The following is a 23,099-nucleotide window of genomic DNA, read 5'->3' as shown; positions in this document are numbered from 1 at the left end:
TTGAATGGAAGTCTTATCCCAAAGACCAAGCTATTTTACATTATTCCATGTTAGCAAATAAGTATATACAGTCATGGGTCATGTAACAATGGTTCAGCTAACAGGCCACATATACAACAGTGGTCCGTAAGATTATAATGGCTACACCATTATAGCCTATAATGTGTAGTAGGATATACCATCTAGGTTTGTGTAAGTACACCTGATATTTGCACAACCACAAAATTGCCTAGGTACACATTTCTCAGACTGTATCCCCATTGTTAAAGCCACACATGACTATCAATAATTTCTTGTATTTTTGTCTTTAACTTTTACAATATTAGCTTGTTTCATTAATAGCTAGAGAAATTACTTAAGAATTTGTCTGCAGCACACTGAAGTTTTTTGTGGCTTTTTTGTTTTATTTCAGTGTAGTCATTGATTTTGGGTGTGTTTAAGGTTTCGTTTCTTTCTTTCTTTTTTTTTTTTTTATCTAAGCGCCTCACTTTTGTTACACTGATTAGCATTTACATTCCCCCCTTGTATACCATATCATGAAAAATGAAACAGGGCTAGGAAATTAGTATTTGCTCTAAAATGTAACTTATGACTAAGTTGGACTGTGAATTTATCCCAGTTTCCTGAGGGAAGTTCCTGACTTCTCTAAAAGAAGCCAAAATTGGACAAATCAGCAATGTTGTTTAGGTTCTGTCCTCTTGTGGATGGATTAGGATTGCAGCCTAAAGGGTGAAGTAAAGTTTGGGGATTTAAGCATCCAGTCCACTGAAGTGAGATGATATCATTATGAGAAGAGGTACAGTTGACAAACAAGATATTTTGGAATTAAATGTATAAATGGCGTGAGTCTTTATGATAGGACAGGAGATACCAAGCAAGTAATTTATATTTGCCACAGACTGCTTTAGGCTGGTTCCCCAGGCACACCAGGAGTACTTTGTGAACATTTCTGAGAAATAATGGATGTAGAAAGAGGAGTTACATTCTTGAATAGGAAGCTCTGAATTCTTGTCCCGGCTTTTACCCCCAACCTACTAAAACCTCTCAGTGGCCCCAGTTTCTCACCTTTTAAAATAAAGAACAATTGGACTAACTAATCTTCTTTGTTTTTTTAAGTTTTGTGTTTTTTAAACTAATCTTTAAGGTTCATTCAGCCCTTAAGATTTTGATTAGTTGGTTCCTGGACTGGATAGCTAGTGTTTTCCTCTTGCTCGGCGGCTTTGCTCATAGAATGTTTTACGTTGGTGTATGTTGACCATTCTGAGTAGATGGATAGTTCCATTTGCTCTTTGTACTGTCCACTTTTTAAGAAGTCTTTTCTGCTTGTTTTTCATTGTGTCTTTCTGTATTCATCTCTGATACCATCTCTCCTTCCTTTCCTGCTTTTTCACCTTTTTTCTCCTTATATATATTCTCCCTTGTGTCTGTTTATCTAGTTTACAACTGACACTTCTCTTTTGTTTCATTGTGTCATTTTACATTGAGACCTATAAAGTCTTATAATTAGTGTACATGATTTTGGCTATAGGAGGGTACTTCAAAAAGTTCATGGAAATATTTGTGTTATCTTTCGATTTTTTTTCCAGAAACTTTTTGAAATGTCCCTCGCATTAGAGGTTTGGTGCTACTATAATGTGACTGGTATCAGTAAGGTGCAGATTAAAAAATCACTTATTTATCCTGAGCTTACATTTACAGACTGATAAATGGACTGTTCTCAGTATAATTAGGGAGGGTGTAAAGATATCAGTAATGTTTAAATAAAGTGATCTTATTTCTTTCCTGAACAGAAGTTGTAAGAACAAGACTACGTGAAGAGGGAACAAAATACAGATCTTTTTTTCAGACAGTGTCTTTGGTTGTTCAAGAAGAAGGGTATGGATCTCTTTACCGTGGTTTAACAACTCATCTCGTGAGACAGATTCCAAACACAGCCATTATGATGGCCACCTATGAACTGGTGGTCTACCTACTCAACGGATAGCAGCAGAGTGCTGCCGTGCTACGAAGAGGGAAGACCAAAAGATTACAGTGGACCACGGAATATTGAAGCCAGCATGGCAGACAAAAGAAAAATAGTTTGGGAACACGCAACTATGCCTAAGTGGAAGTTTGGTTGTAAGAATTAAAGTAATCACACCACATTACTTGACCTTTCAGTAATGTGAAAAAAACCTCGGCTGCCTCCAAGGAAATGCCTTTAGAAGCACTCCTTTTTCAAAATTGCCATTTTCTCTACTGTGTCCTTCAGACATACCTGTGTTTTGTTTATTTATGGCAGTCAGAGTATACTGTTGTTTATGCCATGAGTACCTTTCCAGTCTTCTAAACAAAGCCATCCATAATTATATACCGTACTGTAACTATCCAAAGATAGTATAGACAGTCATAAATTTCTGACTTTGGCTTTGGTTTAATTCCTAGAAAATTGTAAAAGAACAACAGTAATAGGGGATCCTCAGTATTATTTTCACATTTCCCTGAGAGGACCTGGCACAATATTTTAAATTTAATTATTTGGCATTAGTAGTCACTGTTTTTGACAACCAATGAAATAGTATCTGAATATCTTGTATAATTTTAGCATCAAAATGTTTTGGTTTCTACTACTAACAGATGCTTGATGTTTAGCATAATGTGAATATTTAAATGTTAACATATCAAACTCACATGGTAATAGTTTGGAACAAAATAAACTAGTAAAATGATTCTTGACCATTTCAGTGACTTAAGCATGTCCTCATATCTTCTCTAATTTTGTGATACATGAATGAATGCAATTGTCTTTTCAGTGATTTGCTAGTTATGAATTTGAATTATCACCTATTTAACATGTCTAGGTATTACTTAAAGTGGGAAAGATTTCCCACTTCAGAATCTTTTTTACTTGCTTTCACATGGAGAATTTGAATCTTTGAATTATTTCCGGGTCTGAATAGATAACATTTATTTATTTTGTAGAGAAAATGGTAATTTTCAGCCCTTACAAACTTTTTTAAGGTGACATTAATATTTATATCTGGGATAGTATAAATATTATAGAAGAGGGGCCCTCTGCTATCTGACTCAGCAGGTAGTGATCTTAATTGACCTTATAGTTTTGTAAATGAACAAACTGCTTTTGACAAGAAATTTATTCTGTTCTAGTTTCCTGAGTGGAAAATCATAGATTCAAGTTAATTTAGGTTAAATGTGCTAACAGGATATAGCTTTTAAATTTTGCTATTGAGTCAGTTGCACCTTTTAATACTTTAAATGTATTATATATATATATATGCCCGTGTGAAGATGTTTGCTCTAATTCTGTTAAGAGACTTTACCTATGGATGTTGCTATACTGGTTTATAAAACTTCTCCAATTAAACTCCAATGTGGTACTCATTTCAGTATACCTGAACTGTACATTTTGTGCAATGGCTTTAACTTAAAAATGACTCTTTGTGAATGCACTTTGTGGCCTTTTGGGGGGGATAAGATAGTAGGAGAGAATTTCATGTTAAGATTAAAAAAAAAAAATTGGTTATGTATTAGGCAGAAACAGTGTTCATAACATTTTTCCAGGTTTAACTATGTTGTTTTGAGATCTTTAATATAAATGTTTTAAGTATTCTGTGTACCTTGTAGTGCTCCCAACATTATAGAAAATTGCAGCATGTCATTGCAAGCTTTCTCTGCTGTCACCGGTTAAACACAGTGCCCTTTTGAATCCCCACACCTTAGTTTCCTTCTGATCAACTGGATGTTTTTGAGGTGCTCTGTTGGAATTAAAAATATTCCAATCTATTTGGAGACCAAAGGCAAATTCAGTTTTCTTATCTTCGGAATTAGTAATACCTTTTATGATAAATTTCATCTTTGACAATGTGAGGAACATATAAAAAAATAGGGATTTCTAACTTAAATCTGTAGAGGTCTCAGTCTGTGGTGTTTTCCTTTTCAGGTGCCATTTATACTGCCTAATACAATGCCATCTGCCTTGTGAAGATCCATAAACATTAGCTGTGTTGAATGTAGGGCAGACTCTCCCTGTTCTTACTGATCTCAGTACCCCACAAATATAAGAATGTTATGAAAACCAGCAGCTAAGAAACATCTTTTTAGTTGTAGAAAATTCATAACAAGTGTCCTTCAAGGATTAACATGTATTCTATTTCTGTTTGTATTTAGTAAGTAAAACTTACGTGGACCTTCAGCGCATTATATTCAGCTTTTAAAAGTGAATAGTGTGTGTTTATTTGTGCAACAACTGGAATGGAGCAGTGCAGTTTATCTTAACTGTGTTTCCCCTGAGCACAGTCTGCTGTCGTTTACCTTATGTATGACAGAGATAATACAAAAATGAAAACTATATATAAAATTGTCTCTGAAATATTTCTTTTTTAATTCAAATGTTTAAAAAGAAAAATGCATATTCAGCATTGCGCTTTTTTAAAAACTATGTTTTGTTTTTATCTGTTTTCTGTCAGACAGCTTCTTTTAATTTCTTGTATGGAAGTAGTCGTCACTCCAGATTGGTAGGTATTTTTATTATAGAATCTTGTCAGAAAATTATTGAACTTATTCACATTAAAGCAGTAGATGCTGTAAGAGCATGCTCATAGAGCAGCAAATAGAAATCTACCGGTGACTCATACAAACCGTTCCCTAAATTTCAAAGTCCAAATCTGAGAATTACCAACCCTGTGATTGTAGGATACCATATAGTGTTTCCAATTTTAGGAAATAAACTATCGTCAAAGTTCTGTCTTGATTCTCATTATGTAAGTTTGCAGAACCAACCTCACTAGATGGGGCCCACACTTGATTTATTTGTAACTTCAGAACCATGGTAGCATATCATTAGATTATTTCATCTCCAAGCTTTTTATCTCCAAAAACCTAATGCCCTCTGCAGAATAGTGTGTTAGGACCAGCAGACTTTGGGCTGTGAAAAAATAATGAATGTTTACTCTTCTACTAAAGTATAAGCATTTCAGCATTTTAATATTTGTTTTAAATCACTAAAAATATTGGTTTGAATGTGAGGGATTTCAGTGCTAGACATCAATGTAACCTTTACTTTTCCAGAATCTCTCTTGCCTATCTTCTGCTGTTTCCGCTCTTCTGCCCAGACCGTAAAGCTGTGGGCCCCTTTTGGGTGGATAAATACAGTTCTGCCTTTTTCTCCTTTAATAATGATCATGACTTTAACATTCCTAAGAATATAGAAATTTCTGAATGATTTAATTTTAATATATAAAATACAGTGTACTATCTGCCCACTCAAATCTCTTCTCCATCATACCCTCGTATTTCCCACTAATCTATACACTGATTTTTGTTACTCCTTTCAGAAACGGAAAATCCTAGTTTCACTCAGTTTCTGTCTAAATAAATTTTTTGAATGTGTACCCCTGTGTGTGTGAACGATTACGACCTGTCAGTCATAGGTTAATACTTTTGACCATTTGTGTGGTTTGCTATTCTTGCATTTATGTACATGACTGTAAATTACGTGCATTTACTCTGTATTTATGTTAACTAGCTGACTTGAATTGCTGAAATTTAAAAAAATTAAAATATGCTTATGAAAATGTGGGGTTTTTCTGTAATGTATCTTATTTTAGCATGGTGAGGATATAGTCACTTTCTTAGGGTTATCCTATGTGTAGAACAAAAGTGCGTTACTATTTTCAAGTAAAATGTTAAGCTCATTTATTGATTCAATTAGCAAACCTTTTTTTGAGTACTTCCTATCTGCTAGACCTGGTGATATCTCCAGGAATCAAAAGGTCAAATAATCTAACTCCTTCATAGTTTAATAAGAAATATCTGTCCCTGCATATTTTCCACAGGTTTATTGATCTTTTAAGCTTCTCATGTATCAAAGTAAATCTGGTTTGCAGAGAACTTTTGAGAAATTGTAGCCAAATTGATTAAACTATTCGACTGATAAAACCCTAGATTGTAGTTTTTAACATCAGCTTTTTTGTTTTAATTTTGGTTTCTGGTGAAGTTAAGAAATACAGAGCTGAGAACCATTAGAATAACCAAGTAAATCCACCTTAGATTGAAATAGAAGTCAGACGTAAAGTGCTATGTATTACCTACCCACTTCACATTTTGTCTTTTTTGTTTTGTTTTGTTTTTCTGAATTATAGCTAATATCAACATTACTCAGTCTTGTAAGTAAGGAAACCAAGACAACTAAATGTTTCATATTTCAGAGTTAACAAAGGTTTGTTCTACTAAATGTTGTCTTTGCACTGAAGACACTGACAAAATGGTTGAGTTTAGTGTGATTTAGCTCAAGTGTCCCAAGTTTGAATTGTGTGTGTGTTCATTACTGAATATCAGGGGCTATGACAGAGGGATGAATTTGCGAGTCTGATTTCTTAAGGTTCAAGTGTGAGCTCTATACAACTAATAAAAGTCAAGCAAGCAAAATGTAATTAAATTATTTCCTTTTTTTCTTTTTGTACTGCACATATCAGCTGGCTGCCTTAATATATATTGAGTCAATTCAAAATTTATACTAATGGAGTGTTGTGTTTATACAATGGTTATGTTTCTATACAGTGCATAGAAAATAGTCTGTAGACCATATGAATAGACAAGTGACATATAGTCACAGTTGGGCTTTTTGACTTGGGTGCTCTGAATCTTAGTCCCACTTTTTACACTCAATTTATTACTCAATAAATAGTCCCCTATTTATTATACTCAATTATTCATTGGCCTTTGATGACACTGGGACAATGTTTTAAAATATTTAAAGGAAAGGTCTGCAGTAATTGGCTCAGAATGAAACATTAGGGAGTAATGAGAAATAGAGCTGAATATTTAAATTGGAACAGTATGAACTGTCTTAGAAGCTAACCTATATAGACTTGATACATCCTGAGGCCACTAGGGAAACACTGGATTCCCCACCGCGCCCCTCCAAAGAATTATTAGTGACACTGTAGAAAGATTTACCAAATACTAGGTTCAGTTTGTCTTATGTAAGCTGCTCTTAACCATCTTGGAGCCTCAGCAATACCCAAAGGTGATCTATGTTCTCTGGAAGTAGTGTTATGGTGGTTAATCCTTTTAGAAAGATGTGGGAAGGCTGCATGGAGAAAATAGCATCTTAATTAGGCTTTGAAACAGATAGAAATTTTGCAGTCTGGTATGGGGAGAAGAAGCATTCCTTGTTGAAGCTAAGATCAGTATCCGAAGTTAGGAGAAATAACTGTTTGTTTCATTCTTCTCTCCTGGGAATTGATGCAAAAAGTAGCTTTCTTGAGACTTTGAAACTAGGGGTAGACTCAGGATTCTAAGCCTTATCTAATTCAGGAGCTCGTCACATCCAACCTAACAGAATTTAGTACTAGACCCGTTTTTCTTTTTCTCAGTCCCCTGCTCTTCCAAAGCAACCTATATTTTCTTGAGTCTTTCATTGTCAAGAACAAATAGCCCATTTTCTTCAGTCATTACTTCTGAATCTTAGCTTTCCAGGTTCTCCAATATTATTGATTTCCTTTGTATGCACATAACAGGTGTCTTAGTTGCCTAGATTGTTTGATACATACTTTCCCAAACTATACTGAGTTTCAGTCTGTCTAATCCACCTTCAAAAAGAGTGCTAGAGCAACTGGACATCAATATGTATGAAAATGAACAATTACCTAACCATACACAAAAGGTGGATGATAGGCCTGAAAACAAAACTGCAAACCTTCTAGAAGACAACTGTCTTTGCAACGTTGGATAGGCACAGATTAGAGTTCACAGAAAGAGCAAAACAAACAAACAAAAAAACCCATGAAAAAAGACATTAAAAATGCAGCTGCAGACTGGAAGAAAATATTCACAATACATCTGACAAGATCTGTATTTTTTTTTAAAAGTCACTTCACAAGAGAATAAGTATATGAAAAGATGCTTAGCATGATCAGTAATACAAATAGTCAAAATGAGAACACAAGCCCAGTAGAACTACCAGCAGACTAACAATTCCAAGGATGTAAAAAAGATGGACTTCTCATGGAGCTCTTGAGAGAATGTGAAATGGTATAGCTACTTTGGAAAGCTGCAGCTTTTAGGAAAGTTCAAAACTACAGAATATACTGTACCAGTATATTACTGGATCACCCAAGTAATACAGAAGTTTTACTTGAGGGAGCAGGATATTCCCAAAAGAAATGAGAATATGCCCACAAATGTTCATAGCAGCTTTACTAATAAAGGTGATCATCAAGAGAAGGTAAATTGTATATTCATACAGTGTAATGCTACATAGTAAAGCAAAATCGGCATGAATTATTGATACATGAGTATCAAAAACATTCAATAAAAAAAACTTGGCACATGACATATTCTATCCCATTTATATGAAGGTCAGGAATAGGCAAAACTAGTGATTGAAGTTAAATTAGTGTTTACTTACAAGATAAGGGAGTTGACTGACAAGTGCCATGGTGGAACTTTCTGGGATGATGGAAAGGTCCCATATGTTGATCTGGGTAGTGGTTATACACGTGTGTACGTAATATGAAAATTAGTTACTTGTACATATAGGATTTGTTTGCTTTAAACACTTTTTAAATCTAATAATGCAAAATAAAAGTAAAAACATGAGGGAAAACATAAGCATGAAGAAAGCTACAAAATGAAACCTGTGAAGACTTAAGATACTGGAGTTATCAAAGTACTGTTTGCAAAATAAGAATGCTTAACATGTTCTAAGAAGCAAAGTGGAGGTTTTAAAAATGAGTATCTCCTTCTAGTATAAGTAAGAAGAACCTCTGAGGAACTCACATAGTTCACAACAACTAGTCCTCGGATAGAACATACTTTTTCAAGCATTGTCTGCAAAAAATAAGTTTCCCAAGGACCTTTTTCCCTCTCCTCTCCCACCCTAATCCCAAAGCTAAACAATTAGGACTGAATGTGTAATGATCAGGGTAGGGGCAGTGCTAGGGCTTAGATGGCCAGGAACAATTATGTCTGGGGTCTGGGGCTAAAGAGAAGGGAAGTCAGCATTCTGCAGTGCTTCCTGGATATGGGGATGTTCCCTGGATGCCCATAATAATTGAAGAAGCAGAATTGAATCTTCAGAGGAAAACCTTCCAAGTCAGGCCTGCAGAACATGACCTGGTGGTGATCACCGAACACATAAGACCAGCCACTATGAGTGATCACATAAACAAGGAAACAACAGATTTACACCTTCAAGGACAAAAGACATTAGAATTGTCAGATAAAGTACAAAATAGTGGTATTTACAAAGATGAGCATATAATAAGCTATTAGGGAAAAACAGACTTTAAAAATTAATAGTGAAAATGAAAAATATGGGAGCTAAAATCAGAACTTAATAGGTCAAAAGTGGACTAGACATAACTGAAGTGATATAAACTTGAAGATATATCTAAGTAATTTACCCAGAAAGACCACAAAGATACAAAGAAGGACTATATGAGAGAAAAGTTGGGAAGCACATAGAATGGAATGAAAATGTCTAATGTACTTCGGATTGGAGTTCCAGAGGAGAGAAAAGAGACAATATTTTAAAAGGTAATTAGAAAATTCTCAGCTTTGACGATAAACATGAATTCATAGGTCTGTGAATCACAGTGCATCCTAGATAGGATTAAAACATGCCTGTGAAAATTATAGAAGAACTTCAGAGCAAAGTTACGATCTTGATTTCTGCTACCTGCATGATGGGCTAGGAATGAGGATGTAATCAAGAAATTTCAGAAAAATTAACACTGGGCGTTTGCCACCAGCAAAAGCTCACCAATGAAAATCCTAAAAGATGTACTTTAGGTAGAAGGAATGTAATACCAGGCGACAGGCCTAAGATACAAGAAAAAAATGGGAAAAAAAAAAAAAAGTAAATTAGGTGGGCGAATGCAAAAGGTGATTTACCATATAAAAGTAATAACATTCTGCCCAATTCCTCTGTAAACCTAAAGCTGCTAGATATTACAATTTTATGAAAGTAGAGAGGGAGAGAAATGGCATTGAAGTGTCCTACAAAACTCATGTTATCCAGGGGGAGGATGAATACTTTGATTAATTTTAAATTTTAAGTATATATATTGCAATAAATAGCATAACTGTAAATGAACAGAAATAGTATAACTTATATAATTATGAATTTATTTTATGTTTCCCCCATCTCTTAAAAAGTCAGTTCAAAAGAAAGCCAGAAAGAAACAGCATGAAATAATATAGTTTTAAATCCAAATATATCAGTAGTTATATTAAGTAGAAATGGACCAAATGTTCCAGTTTAAAGATTGTCAGACTGGATTTTAAAACTACAACAATGAAAAAAATATATATATTTGTGAGAGTGGCCGGCCTGTGGCTCTCTCGGGAGAGTGTGGTGCTGATAACACCAAGGCCACGGGTTCGGATCCCATATAGGGATGGCCAGTTGCTCACTGGGTGAGCGTGGTGCTGACAGCACCAAGTCAAGGGTTAAGATCCCCTTACTGGTCATCTTTAGAGAAATATATATATATATATATATATATATATATATATATATTTGTGAGAGATATGGCTAAAATCTAAGGGTATGTTAAAGTTGAAAGTAAAAGATTGAAAAAGGGTAAAACATGAAAATGCTACCTAAAGGAAAACAGGTTTAACTATGTTACTACCAAATTAAAACTGACTTGAAGGCAAGAAAACATTACTAGAATTCAAGAAGTTCACCTCATGTATTAGTCCATTTTGTGTTGCTATAACAGATACACCTGAGACTGGGTAATTTATAAAGGAAAGAGGTTTATTTGGCTTACGATTCTGGGACAGCTGCATCTGGCACGGGCCTCAGGCTGCTTCTACTCATAGCAGAAAGTGGCAGGGAGCAGGCGGGTACAAGCAGATCACATGGCGAGAGGAAGCAAGAGAGAGAGAGAAGGTGCCAGAGTCCTATAAACAACAAGCTCTCATGGGAACTAATAGAGCGAGAACTCACTCACTACCCTCACCTCCCAGGGAGAGCATTAATCCATTCATAAGGGATCTGCCCCCACGACTCAATCAGTTTCCATCACTTCCACATTGGAGATCAAATTTCCACATGAGTTTTGGAGGGGACAATACATCCAAACTCCATCATTCCACCCCTGGCCCCCCAAAACTCATGTCACTCTCACATACATAATAAAATTCTATCCCAACAGTCCCAAAAGTCTTAGTTTGCTCCAACACCAACTTAAAAGTCCAAAGTCTCATCTGAGACCAAAAGCAAAAGTCCTTCCAGCTGTGAACCTGAAAAACAAAACCAAATTTATCTACTGCCAAGATACAATGGTGGAAGAGACATTGGGTACACATACCCACTCCAAAAGGGAGGAATAGGCAAAAAGAAAGGAAAAATAGTTCCCGAACAAGTCCAAAACCCAGCAGGGCAGACAATATGTCTTAAAATAATGTTTAAAATAATAATGTCTCTCCAAAATAATGTTCTTTGACTCCAAGTCCTGCATCCTGGGCACAATTGTACATCTGGGCCCCCAAAGCATTAGGCAGCCTTGTTCCCACAGCTCTGCCAGGCACAGCCCAGTGGTCCACACTGGTGCCTGTAGCTTTTCCAGGCCTGTGTTGCACGTTACCAGTGTCCCTGCTGTTCTGGGGTCCTGGTGGCAGCCCTGTTGCCTTGGCTCTACTAGACATTTCCCCGATGGGGATTCCCTGTGAGGGCTCTGACCCCACATTCCAGCTTGGCATTGCTCTAGTAAATGATCTCTGTGGTGGCTCCGCCCCTGTGGCAGGTCTCCGCCTGGGCTTCCAGGCTTTTCCATACATCCTCTGGAATCTGGGTGGAGGATGCCAGGCCTCCACTGCTCTTACATCCTGCCAGCCTGCAGACTTAACACAACACGGACTCCACCCAGGTTTCAGGCCTCTACTGTCCAGGGCTTCTGCATGAACCACACTTGGGGCCACTCCAGCTGGAGCAGCTGGGATGCAGGGAGCAGGTTCTCAAGGGCAGCTGTGCCCCAGGTCTGTCTTCCAGGATAACTCAGTCCTTCTAGGCCTCAGGGTCAATGATGGGTGACTTCTCAAATGCCTTTAGGGCATTTTTTCCATTGTCCTGGTTATTAGCATCTGGCTGCCTCACCCCCAAGATAATGTTTTTAGCAACCAGTTTATCTGCTTCACCCTTGTGTTTTTCCCCTGCTCTCTGCTTCTCTACCTCATGGCCAGGCTGCAAATTTTCCAAATCTTTACACTCTGATTCCCTTTTAAATTCTGGCTTTACATCATGATTTTGCCACCATAATCAGAGTAGGCTCTTAAAAGCAACCATGCAGCTTCCTTAATGCTTTGCTGCTTAGAAATTTCGTTGGCCAGGGCCGAGCCCGTGGCGCACTCGGGAGAGTGCGGCACTGGGAGCGCAGCGACGCTCCTGCCGTGGGTTCGGATCCTATATAGGAATGACTGGTGCACTCACTGGCTGAGTGCCGGTCACGAAAAAAGACAAAAAAAAAAGAAAAAAGAAAAATTTCGTTGGCCAAATGCTCTGGTTCACAACTCTTAAGTTTCAACTTCCACAAAGTCCAAGGGCATGGACAGAATGCAGCCAGGTTCCTTGCTATGGTGTAGCAAGGGTTATCTTTTGTCCAGTTCCCAATCAGTCCCTCATTTCTATCTGAGACCTCATCGTCCACATGGCCTTTACTGTCCACATTTCTATCAGCATTCTGCTCACCACCACACAAGTCTCTAAGACATTCCAAACTTTCCCTTATCTTTTTCTTTTCTTCTAAGTCCTCCAAACGCCTCCAACCTTTGCCCATTACCCAGTACCAAAGCTGCACCCATATTTTCGGTATCTGTTTAGCAACACCCTACTCCTCGGTACCAATTTTCTATTTTAGTCTGTCTGTTTCATGTTGCTATAACAGAAACACCTGAGACTGGGTAATTTATAAAGGAAAGAGGTTTATTTGACTTACAATTCTGGGACAGCTGCATCTGGCATGGGCCTCAGGCTGCTTCTACTCATGGCAGAAAGTGGCAGGCTGCCAGTGGGTATGAGCAGATCACATGGCGAGAGGAAGTAAGAGAAAGAGAGAGGAGGTGCCAGGGTCCTATAAACAACCAGCTCTTGCAGGAATGAATAGTGAGAACTCACTCATTACTCCCCCCTTCCCCAGGGAGAGGATTAATCCATTCATGAGGGATCCGCCCCCATGACTCAGTCAGTTTCCAACACTGCCACACTGGGGATCAAATTTCCACATGGGTTTTGGAGGGGACAACACATCCAAACTCCATCACCCTGTGACAATAAAAGGTTTGTTTCACCAAAGATATAATGATTTAAAATTTTTATACATCTAAAAAAAATCACTTCATATATAGAGCCAAAGTTGAAATCAAAAAGAACCACAAGCACTGAAACAGCCATAAAAGAAACAGACAAATTACAATAATAGTGGGAAATTTTAACAAACTCTCAGAAATTGATAGGACAAGCAAACAAAAATAGCAAGAATATAGATTTCAAAAATATAGCTAACAAACTTAATCCAATGGAAATGCATAGAACACTGCATTCAAAATCTGCAGAATATGCACTTTTTCAAGCATATATAGAATATTTACAAATATTGACCTAAGCAGTCTCAACAAATTTCAAAGTACTGAAATCATACAGAGGATCTTCTCTAACCACAATGCAATTAAGGTGGAAATCAAAATAATTGAAGAACCTCATATGTTTGGAAATTAAGACGTGCTTCTAAATAACGCATAGCTCAGATAAATCAAATGAAACAAATATTTTGAACTGAATAATAGTAAAATTCTAAATGTCAGAACTGGTAAGATGCAGCTTGTATTAGTGTTCTCCAGAGAAACAGAACCAGCAGTAAATATTAGGAATTGGAGGATGCAATAATGGAGACGGACAAGTCCCCAAATCTGCCGGAGACCCAGAAGAGCCAATGGTGTAGCTCCCATCTGAAGGCCAGCCAGCTCAATACCCAGGAAGAGCCAATGTTTCAGTTTGAGTCTGAAGGCAGGACGAAATCAATGTCCCAGTTTGAAGGCAAGTCAGGCAGGAGGAGTTTCCTCTTACTTGGCCTTTTGTTCTATGCAGGCCTTCCACTGATTCAGTGAAGCTGCTCACATTAGGAGGGCAATCTGCTTTACAGCCTATTGATTTAAATATTAATCTTGGGCTGGCCTGTTAGCTCAGTTGGTAGAGCATGGTGCTGATAACACCAAGGTCAAGGATTCAGATCCCCAGAACAGCCAGACAACAGCACAAAAAATTAAATGTTAATCTCATCCCAAAATACCCTCACAAACACACCCACAATAACATTTGGCCAAAAATCTGGGCACGTCATGGCCCAGTCAAGCTGACACATAAAACTAATCATCATACGATTTAAGCTGTCCTTAGAAAAATTTTAAAATTTTAAGTCCAAACATTAGAAAAGATGCTGAAAATTAATGAAGTAAGCATTTACTTGGGGCACAGTAGTTTAGAGATCCAAATGCATAACTGCTCACTCTGGTGGATGGTCGTTTCTGGCTCATTTAGCAGTCTTGGACAGAGGAAGAAGTTTGTTCTGCTCCAGCAGTCCTTGAGGGACTCAGCTGACTGAGACTCTGCTATTCTCAAGGTCTTTCAAGGTCACACTGGGGCTGTGGTTCTCAGACTTCAGCACGTATCCAGATCACCTAGAGGGTTTGTTAAAACAATGACTGCTGGGTGTTATCCCGGGAGTTTGATTCAGTAGGTCCCATGGTGTAGTCCATAAATTTGCATTTCCAACAGGTTCCCAGGTGACACTGCTGTTGGTTCAAGGACCACAAACTGAATTTTGGATTATCTATATCCAAGTCAGCTGGAAAGAACAATGAGCGTGGGGGAGTACATAAATTCTGTTCACATTTCACTGGCCAGAACCCGGTCTGACAACCACACCTATCTTCAAGGGAGACTGGAAATATACAGTATCTGTGGGCCCAGGAAGAAAAGGAAAAAAGGATTTTTGTGAAGAGCTGTGTGACAGGATCCTTTGCAATAAATTAGAAAAACAAAGTAGATTAAACCCAGAGAATTTAAAAGGAAGAAAATAAGAGTAGGAATTGATCAACTAAAATTTAAAAATACATTAGAAAATCAACAAAGCTGACTTCTGGTCAAGATGGCAGAATAGATGGTCCCTAGCGTCACTCTCTCCCACAAATCAACCGATTTAAACTATAAAAGCATAACATCAAGTGCATATGGAATGGGGTGGAGGCAGAAGCTCCGCAGAGACCACATGCCCTGCAGGGCAGCCGTTGCACAATCCAGCAGATAGGCTTCACCACCGCCACCCGACTCCATTCCCAGCCCAGCCCAGTGCGCACAGAGTGGGGAGACGTCCGGCAAGGGAGGCAGAGGCTCCTCAGAAACCACACACCCTGTGGGGCTGCCGCTGCGTGATCCAGCAGGTAGGCTTCACCGCAGGCACCCAGCTCCATTCCCCGCCAGGCCTAGTGCGCTTGGAGAAGGGAGATGTCCAGTAGGGGAGGCGGGAACTCCAAGGGGACCACACAGCTGCTGTGCAATCCAGCAGCCTGGCCAATGAATATGGAGCACAGAGTTGTCCAGCAAGGGAGACAGAGGCTCTGTAGAGTCCACACACCCTGTGGGGGGCCGCCGCTGTGCAATCCAGCAGCAGGTAGGCTTCACCGCCACCACTCGCCTCCATCCCAAGCCAGGCCTAGCACACACAGAGCAGGGAGACATCCTGCAGGGGAAGGGGAAGCTCCACAGAGGCCAGATGCTCTGCGGTGCCTCGGTGCATCCCAGCAGCCCGGCCCAGAGTGCACAGAACAGGGAGAAGTCCAGCACGGGAGGTGGAAGCTCATCAGAGAACACACACCCTACGGTACCGCCCCGTGATCCAGCAGTCCGGCAGAGTCCAAGCTGACCAGAGAGGTGGCTCCCCGGAGAGGCCCAAGACCCGAGGCAACCACACATGCAAGGCACTAGTGGCCAACTGAGCAGTCACTGAGGTAGCCATACCAAATTGATAACCACAGCAACATCTTAGTCAGTCAATAGTGTCAAACCTGTGGACTGTGAAACGCCCTGCCACAATGAATAAACATCAAAGAAAAGATACCAGAAATATGAAAAATCAAGAAAGTACACCACCAAAGGATAATAACTCTCAAGCTCTAGATCCTATAGAACAAGAAGCCCTTGAAATGACTGACAAGGAATTTCGAGTGATAATTCTAAGGAAACTGAATGAGATACAAGAAAACTCAGCTAGACATCATGATGAAATGAGGAAAAGTATACAGGACCTGAAAGAGGAAATGTACAAGGAAATCATGTCCTGAAAAAAAATGTAGCAGAACTTGCCAAACTGAAAAAGTTATTCAGCTAAATAAAAAACAAAATGGAGAGTTTAACCAACAGGCTTGCGGAAGTTGAAGAAAGAACCTCTGAACTTGAAGATGGGCTGTTTGAAATAATACCAGCAGACAAAAAAAAAAGAAAAAAGAATCAAAGGCATTGAAGAAAATCTGAGAGAGTTATCAGACAACCTTAAGCACTCAAATATCCGAGGCATGGGTATTCCAGACGGGGAGCAAAAAGGAGATTGCATTGAAAACATATTCAACAAAATAGTGGCAGAAAACTTCCCAGGTATAGGAAAAATCACAGATCTTCAGATCCAGGAAGCTCAATGATCACCAAAAGTATTCAAAAAGGTCTTCTCCGAGACATGTTATAGTCAAATTGGCAAAACTCAATGACAAAGAGAGAATCTTAAAAGCTGAAAGAGAGAAGCATCAAATTACCTATAAGGGAGCCCCAATCAGGCTAACATCAGACTTTTCATCACAAACCCTAAAAGCCAGAAAGGAATGGGATGATATATTCATAGTACTAAAAGACAGAGATTGTCCGCCAAGAATACTCTACCCTGCAAGGCTATCCTTCCAAAATGGAGGGCAAATAGTATATTTCTCAGACAAACAAAAACTGCGGGAGTTCACCACCACACGAACACCCTTACAAGAAATTCTCAAGGGAGTACTGGGTTTGGTTCCTGAAAAATAACTACCACTGCCATACAAACCCAAGAAAAATCAAAACCAACTAGTATAATAAAAATGGCATTCATGAAGAGAAAACGAACAAACAAAAAGTCTATCTACAACCTAAGGAAACAACAAACACAGAAAACAAACAGTAAATCAGAAAGCAAGGAACAAAAGACACCTAAGACAACCAAACAACAATCAATAAAATGCTAGGAATAAATCAACACTTTTCAATAACAACTCTTAATGTAAAAGGCTTAAATTCCCCAATCAAAAGACACAGACTGGCTTAAAAAGGAGAACCCAACTATATGCTGCCTTCAAGAAACCCACCTCACCCCTAAAGACTCACACAGACTAAGAGTGAAAGGATGGAACAAGATTTACCAGGCAAACAGAAAAGTAAAACGAGCTGGAGTAGCTATTCTTATATCTGACAAAATAGCCTTTAAACTAAAAACCATAAAAAGAGACAGTGAGGGACACTACGTAATGATAAAAGGACTGATGCATCAAGAAGACATAACAATAATAAATATGTACGCACCCAATGTTGGAGCAGGCAGATTTATAAAACAAACTCTATTACACATAAAGAAGGAAAAAGACACTAATGCCATAATAGCAGGGGACCTGAACACCCCACTGTCAATATTAGACAGATCATCTGGGCAAAGAATCAGTAGAGAAACACGAGATCTAAACAATACTCTAGACCAATTGGAATTGGCAGAAATCTACAGAACATTCCATCCAACAACCTCAGAATATTCATTTTTCTCATCAGCACATGGATCATTCTCCAGAATAGATCACATATTAGGTCACAAATCAAGTCTCAACAAATTCAAAAAAATTGGAATTGTCCCATGTATTTTCTCAGACCACAATGGATTAAAACTAGAAATCAATGACAAACGAAATTCTGGAAACTATACAAACACATGGAAATTAAACAGCATTCTACTTAATGACATATGGGTCCAAGAAGAAATCAAGCAGGAAATCAAAAAATTTATTGAAACTGATGAAAATAATGATACATCATACCAAAACCTGTGGGATACAGCAAAAGCAGTACTAAGGGGGAAATTTATCGCATTAAATGCTTACTTTAGAAGAATGGAAAGATGGCAAGTGAACAACCGAACACTTCACCTTCAAGAACTAGAAAAACAAGAACAATCCAAACCTAAAGTTAGAAGACAGAAATAAATCATTAAGATCAGAGCAGAACTTAATGAAATTGAAACCCAAAAAACAATACAAAAGATTAATGAATCAAAAACTTGGCGTTTTGAAAAGATAAATAAAATTGACAAAACATTAGCATGGCTAACAAAAAAAAAGAAGAGAGAAGATTCAAATAACAAAAATTTTAACTGAAAAAGGTGATATTACAACTGATTCATCTGAAATACAAGGAATCATTCGAAACTACTATAAACAACTATACGCCAACAAATTTGAAAATCTAGAGGAAATGGATAAATTTCTGGACACACACAAGCTCCCAAAACTGAGCCATGAAGACATAGAAAATCTGAACAGACCAATAAATGAGATTGAAGCTGTTATCAGAAGGCTCCCAACAAAGAAAAGCCCAGGACTAGATGGATTCACAGCAGAATTTTACCAAACATTCAAAGAGGAATTGACACCGATTCTTTACAAACTATTCCAAAATATTGAAACAGACACAAATCTCCCAAACTCATTCTATGAAGCAAGCATCATCCTGATACCAAAACCAGGTAAAGATATGACCAAAAAAAAAAACTACAGGCCGATATCCTTGATGAACATATATGCAAAAATACTCACTAAAATACCAGCAAACAGAATACAGCAACACATACGTAAAATTATTCACCACGATCAAGTGGAATTCATCCCAGGGATGCAAGGTTGGTTCAACATACACAAAGCAATAAATGTGATACACCATATTAATAAAATCAAACACAAGGACCATATGGTCATCTCTATAGATGCTGAAAAAGCATTTGATAAAATTCAACACTCATTCATGACAAAGACCCTTTATAAGTTAGGTATAGATGGAAAGTATCTCAACATAATTAAAGCCATTTATGATAAACCCACTGCCAATATCATCCTGAATGGGGAAAAGCTGAAAGCTTTTCCTTTAAGAACAGGAACTAGACAAGGATGCCAACTCTCACCACTCCTATTCAACATAGTGTTGGAAGGAAGTACTAGCCAGAGCAATCAGAGAAGAGAAGTAAATAAAGGGCATCCAGATTGGAAAAGATGAAGTCAAACTGTCCCTGTTTGCAGATGACATGATCCTATATATCGAACAACCTAAAGCCTCTGCAAAAAAACCCTTGGAGTTGATAAATGATTTCAGCACAGTAGCAGGATACAAAATCAACACACAAAAATCAGTAGCATTTCTTTTCTCCAATAGTGAACATGCAGAACGAGAAATCAAGAAAGACTGCCCATTTACAATAGCCACCAAAAAAATAAAATACTTATGAATTGAGTTAACCAAGGTTGTGAAAAATCTCTATAATGAGAACTACAAACCACTGCTGAGAGAAATTAGAGAGGATACAAGAAGATGGAAAGATATCCCATGCTCTTGGATTGGAAGAATCAACATTGTGAAAATGTCCATACTACCCAAAGTGATATACAAATTCAATGAAATTCCCATGAAAATTCCAATGACATTTTTCTCAGAAATGGAAAGAACTATCCAGACATTTATATCGAATAACAAAAGACCACGCATAGCCAAAGAAACACTGAGCAAAAAAAATAAAGCTGGAGGCATAACACTACCTGACTTTAAACTATACTACAAAGCTATAATAACCAAAACAGTATGGTACTGGCATTAAAAGAGACATACTGATCAATGGAATAGAATAGAGAATCCAGAAATCAACCCACACACCTACAGCCATCTGATCTTTGACAAAGGCACCAAGCCTATACACTGGGGAAGAGACTGCCTCTTTAGCAAATGGTGCCGGAAGAACTGGATATCAATATGCAGGAGATTGAAACTAGACCCATACCTTTCACCATACACTAAAGTCAACTCAAAATGGATTAAGGAATTAAATATACACCCTGAAACAATAAAAATTCTTAAAGAAAACATAGGAGAAACACTTCAGGAAGTAGGACTGGACACAGACTTCATGAATACGACCCCAAAAGCACGGGCAACCAAAGGAAAAATAAACAAATGGGATTATATCAAACTAAAGAGCTTCTGCACAGCAAAAGAAACAATTAACAGAATTAAAAGACAACCAACAGAGTGGGAGAAAATATTTGCAAAATATACATCTGACAAAGGATTAATATCCAGAATATATAAGGAACTCAAACAACTTTACAAGAAAAAAACAAGCAACCCAATTAAAAAATGGGCAAAAGAGCTAAGTAGGCATTTCTCTAAGGAAGATATACAAATGGCCAAGAGACATATGTAAAAATGCTCAACATCACTCAGCATCTGGGAAATGCAAATCAAAACCACACTGAGTACCATCTAACCCCAGTTAGGATGGCTAAAATCCAAAAGACTCTGAACAATAAATGCTGGCGAGGTTGCGGAGAAGAAGGAACTCTCATACATTGTTGGTGGGACTGCAAAATGGTGCCGCCTCTACAGAAAATGGTATGGAGGTTCCTCAAACAATTGCAGATAGATCTACCATATGAACCAGCTATCCCACTGCTGGGAATATACCCAGAGGAATGGAAATCATCAAGTCGAAGGTATACCTGTTCCCCAATGTTCATTGCAGCACTCTTTACAATAGCCAAGAGTTGGAACCAGCCCAAATGTCCATCATCAAATGAGTGGATATGGAAAATGTGGTACATCTACACAATGGAATACTACTCAGCTACAAAAACGAATGAAATACTGCCGTTTGCAACAACATGGATGGACCTTGAGAGAATTATATTAAGTGAAACGAGTCAGGCACAGAAAGAGAAATACCACATGTTCTCACTTATTGGTGGGAGCTAAAAATTAATATATAAATTCACACACACACACACACAAAAAAAAAAAACCAGGGGGGGTGGGAGAAGATATAACAACCACAATTACTTGAAGTTGACACAACAACCAGAGGGGACATTGGTGGGGGGGTGGGGGGAGGGAGGAGGGAGGCAGATTTTGGTGATGGGAAACAATAATCAGCCACAATGTATATCGACAAAATAAAATTTAAAAAAATAAATGTATATATACATCTGACAAAGGATTAATATCCAGAATATACAAGGAACTCAAACAACTTTACAAGAAAAAAACAAGCAACCCAATTAAAAAATGGGCAAAAGAGCTAAGTAGGCATTTCTCTAAGGAAGATATACAAATGGCCAACAGACATATGTAAAAATGCTCAACATCACTCAGCATCTGGGAAATGCAAATCAAAACTACACTGAGATACCATCTAACCCCAGTTAGGATGGCTAAAATCCAAAAGACTCTGAACGATAAATGCTGGCGAGGTTACAGAGAAAAAGGAACTCTTATACATTGTTGGTGGGACTGCAAAATGGTGCAGCCTCTATGGAAAATGGTATGGAGGTTCCTCAAACAATTGCAGATAGATCTACCATACGACCCAGCTATCCCACTGCTGGGAATATACCCAGAGGAATGGAAATCATCAAGTCGAAGGTATACTTGTTCCCCAATGTTCATCGCAGCACTCTTTACAATAGCCAAGAGTTGGAACCAGCCCAAATGTCCATCATCGGATGAGTGGATACGGAAAATGTGGTATATCTACATAATGGAATACTACTCAGCTACAAAAACGAATGAAATACTGCCGTTTGCAACAACATGGATGGACCTTGAGAGAATTATATTAAGTGAAACGAGTCAGGCACAGAAAGAGAAATACCACATGTTCTCACTTATTGGTGGGAGCTAAAAATAAATAAATAAATTCACACACACAAAAAAAACCGGGGGGGGGGGGGGTGTGGAAGAAGACATAACAATTACAATTCCTTGAAGTTGATATGACAAGCAAACAGAGGGGACATTGGTGGGTGGGAGGGGAGAGAGGGAGGAGGGAGGGAGGTTTCGGTAATGGGCCGCAATAATCAACCACATTGTATATCAACAAAATAAAATTTTTTTAAAAAAGAAAAAAAAAAAAGAAAATCAACTAAGCCAAAAATTGGTTCTTTAAGAATACTAATAATATTGATATTTTAGAACACTGTAAACCTAGAGTAATAGCTGAAAAAAAGCAAAACAAAAAAAATCAGAGATATAGCTAATATGCCAATAGTGGAGATAAAATGGAATAGTAAAGAACAGTAAATTCAAAAGAAGCTAGGAAAATACCAGGGGTGTGGAGAACAGAATAAATGAGATAAATAGAAAACAAATAGCAAGATGGTAGATAGAAACCTAGCCATATCAATAAGTACATTAAATGTAAGTGGCCTGAACAGTTGATTCAAAGGCAGAGATCGTCAGACTGGATAACAATGCTAAAACCCAGCTATGAGCTGTCTTTATCTTATTTTGAAAATCTTTTACTGATTTTAAAAAGTTGTGAAACAGAAGAAAAAGTTCCCACATACTTTCACCTACCTTCCTCAAAAATTAAATTTCTGTATTACCTTTGGACAGTTATTAAAATCAGTACATTAACATTGAAACAACATGATTAACTGGTTTATAGACCTTATTCAAATTTCTCTAATTGCTTTGCTAAAGTTATTTTTCTGGTCTAGAAAATCCAATCTCAGATCCCACATTGGATTTAGTTATCATGTCTCCTTAATTGCCTCCAGTCTGGGGTGATTCCTCAGTATTTCCTCGTCATTCGTGACGTTGACACTTTTGAAGAATACTGGCCAGTAATTTTGTAGAATGTCTCTCAGTCTGGGTTTATTTGGTGTGTCTTCATAATTAAATTCAGGTTATTCATTTTTGGCAAGACTATCACAGAAATGATGTTGTACCTTTCTCTGTGCATCATTTCAGGAGATACATGACATCAATATGT

The 23,099-nt window shown here is 37.9% G+C and overlaps 1 protein-coding gene across 1 annotated transcript in view; it reads left to right on the top strand.

Annotated features, from left to right (window-relative positions):
• The window catches only part of SLC25A36 (solute carrier family 25 member 36), a 34,916-nt gene extending 28,519 nt beyond the window's left edge, over positions 1 to 6,397 (top strand). Inside the window, exon 7 of the mRNA XM_063114950.1 lies at positions 1,791 to 6,397. Within this exon, the coding sequence (XP_062971020.1) occupies positions 1,791 to 1,984 (194 nt within the window). The 3' untranslated portion in view covers positions 1,985 to 6,397. The remainder of the gene's footprint in view (positions 1 to 1,790) is intronic.
• Positions 6,398 to 23,099: the final 16,702 nt, after the last annotated feature.

The sequence above is a fragment of the Cynocephalus volans genome, chromosome 11 (assembly GCF_027409185.1).
Source record: "Cynocephalus volans isolate mCynVol1 chromosome 11, mCynVol1.pri, whole genome shotgun sequence".
NCBI classification, from domain to species: Eukaryota; Metazoa; Chordata; class Mammalia; order Dermoptera; family Cynocephalidae; genus Cynocephalus; species Cynocephalus volans.
This window is presented reverse-complemented; position numbering and strand designations above follow the sequence as displayed.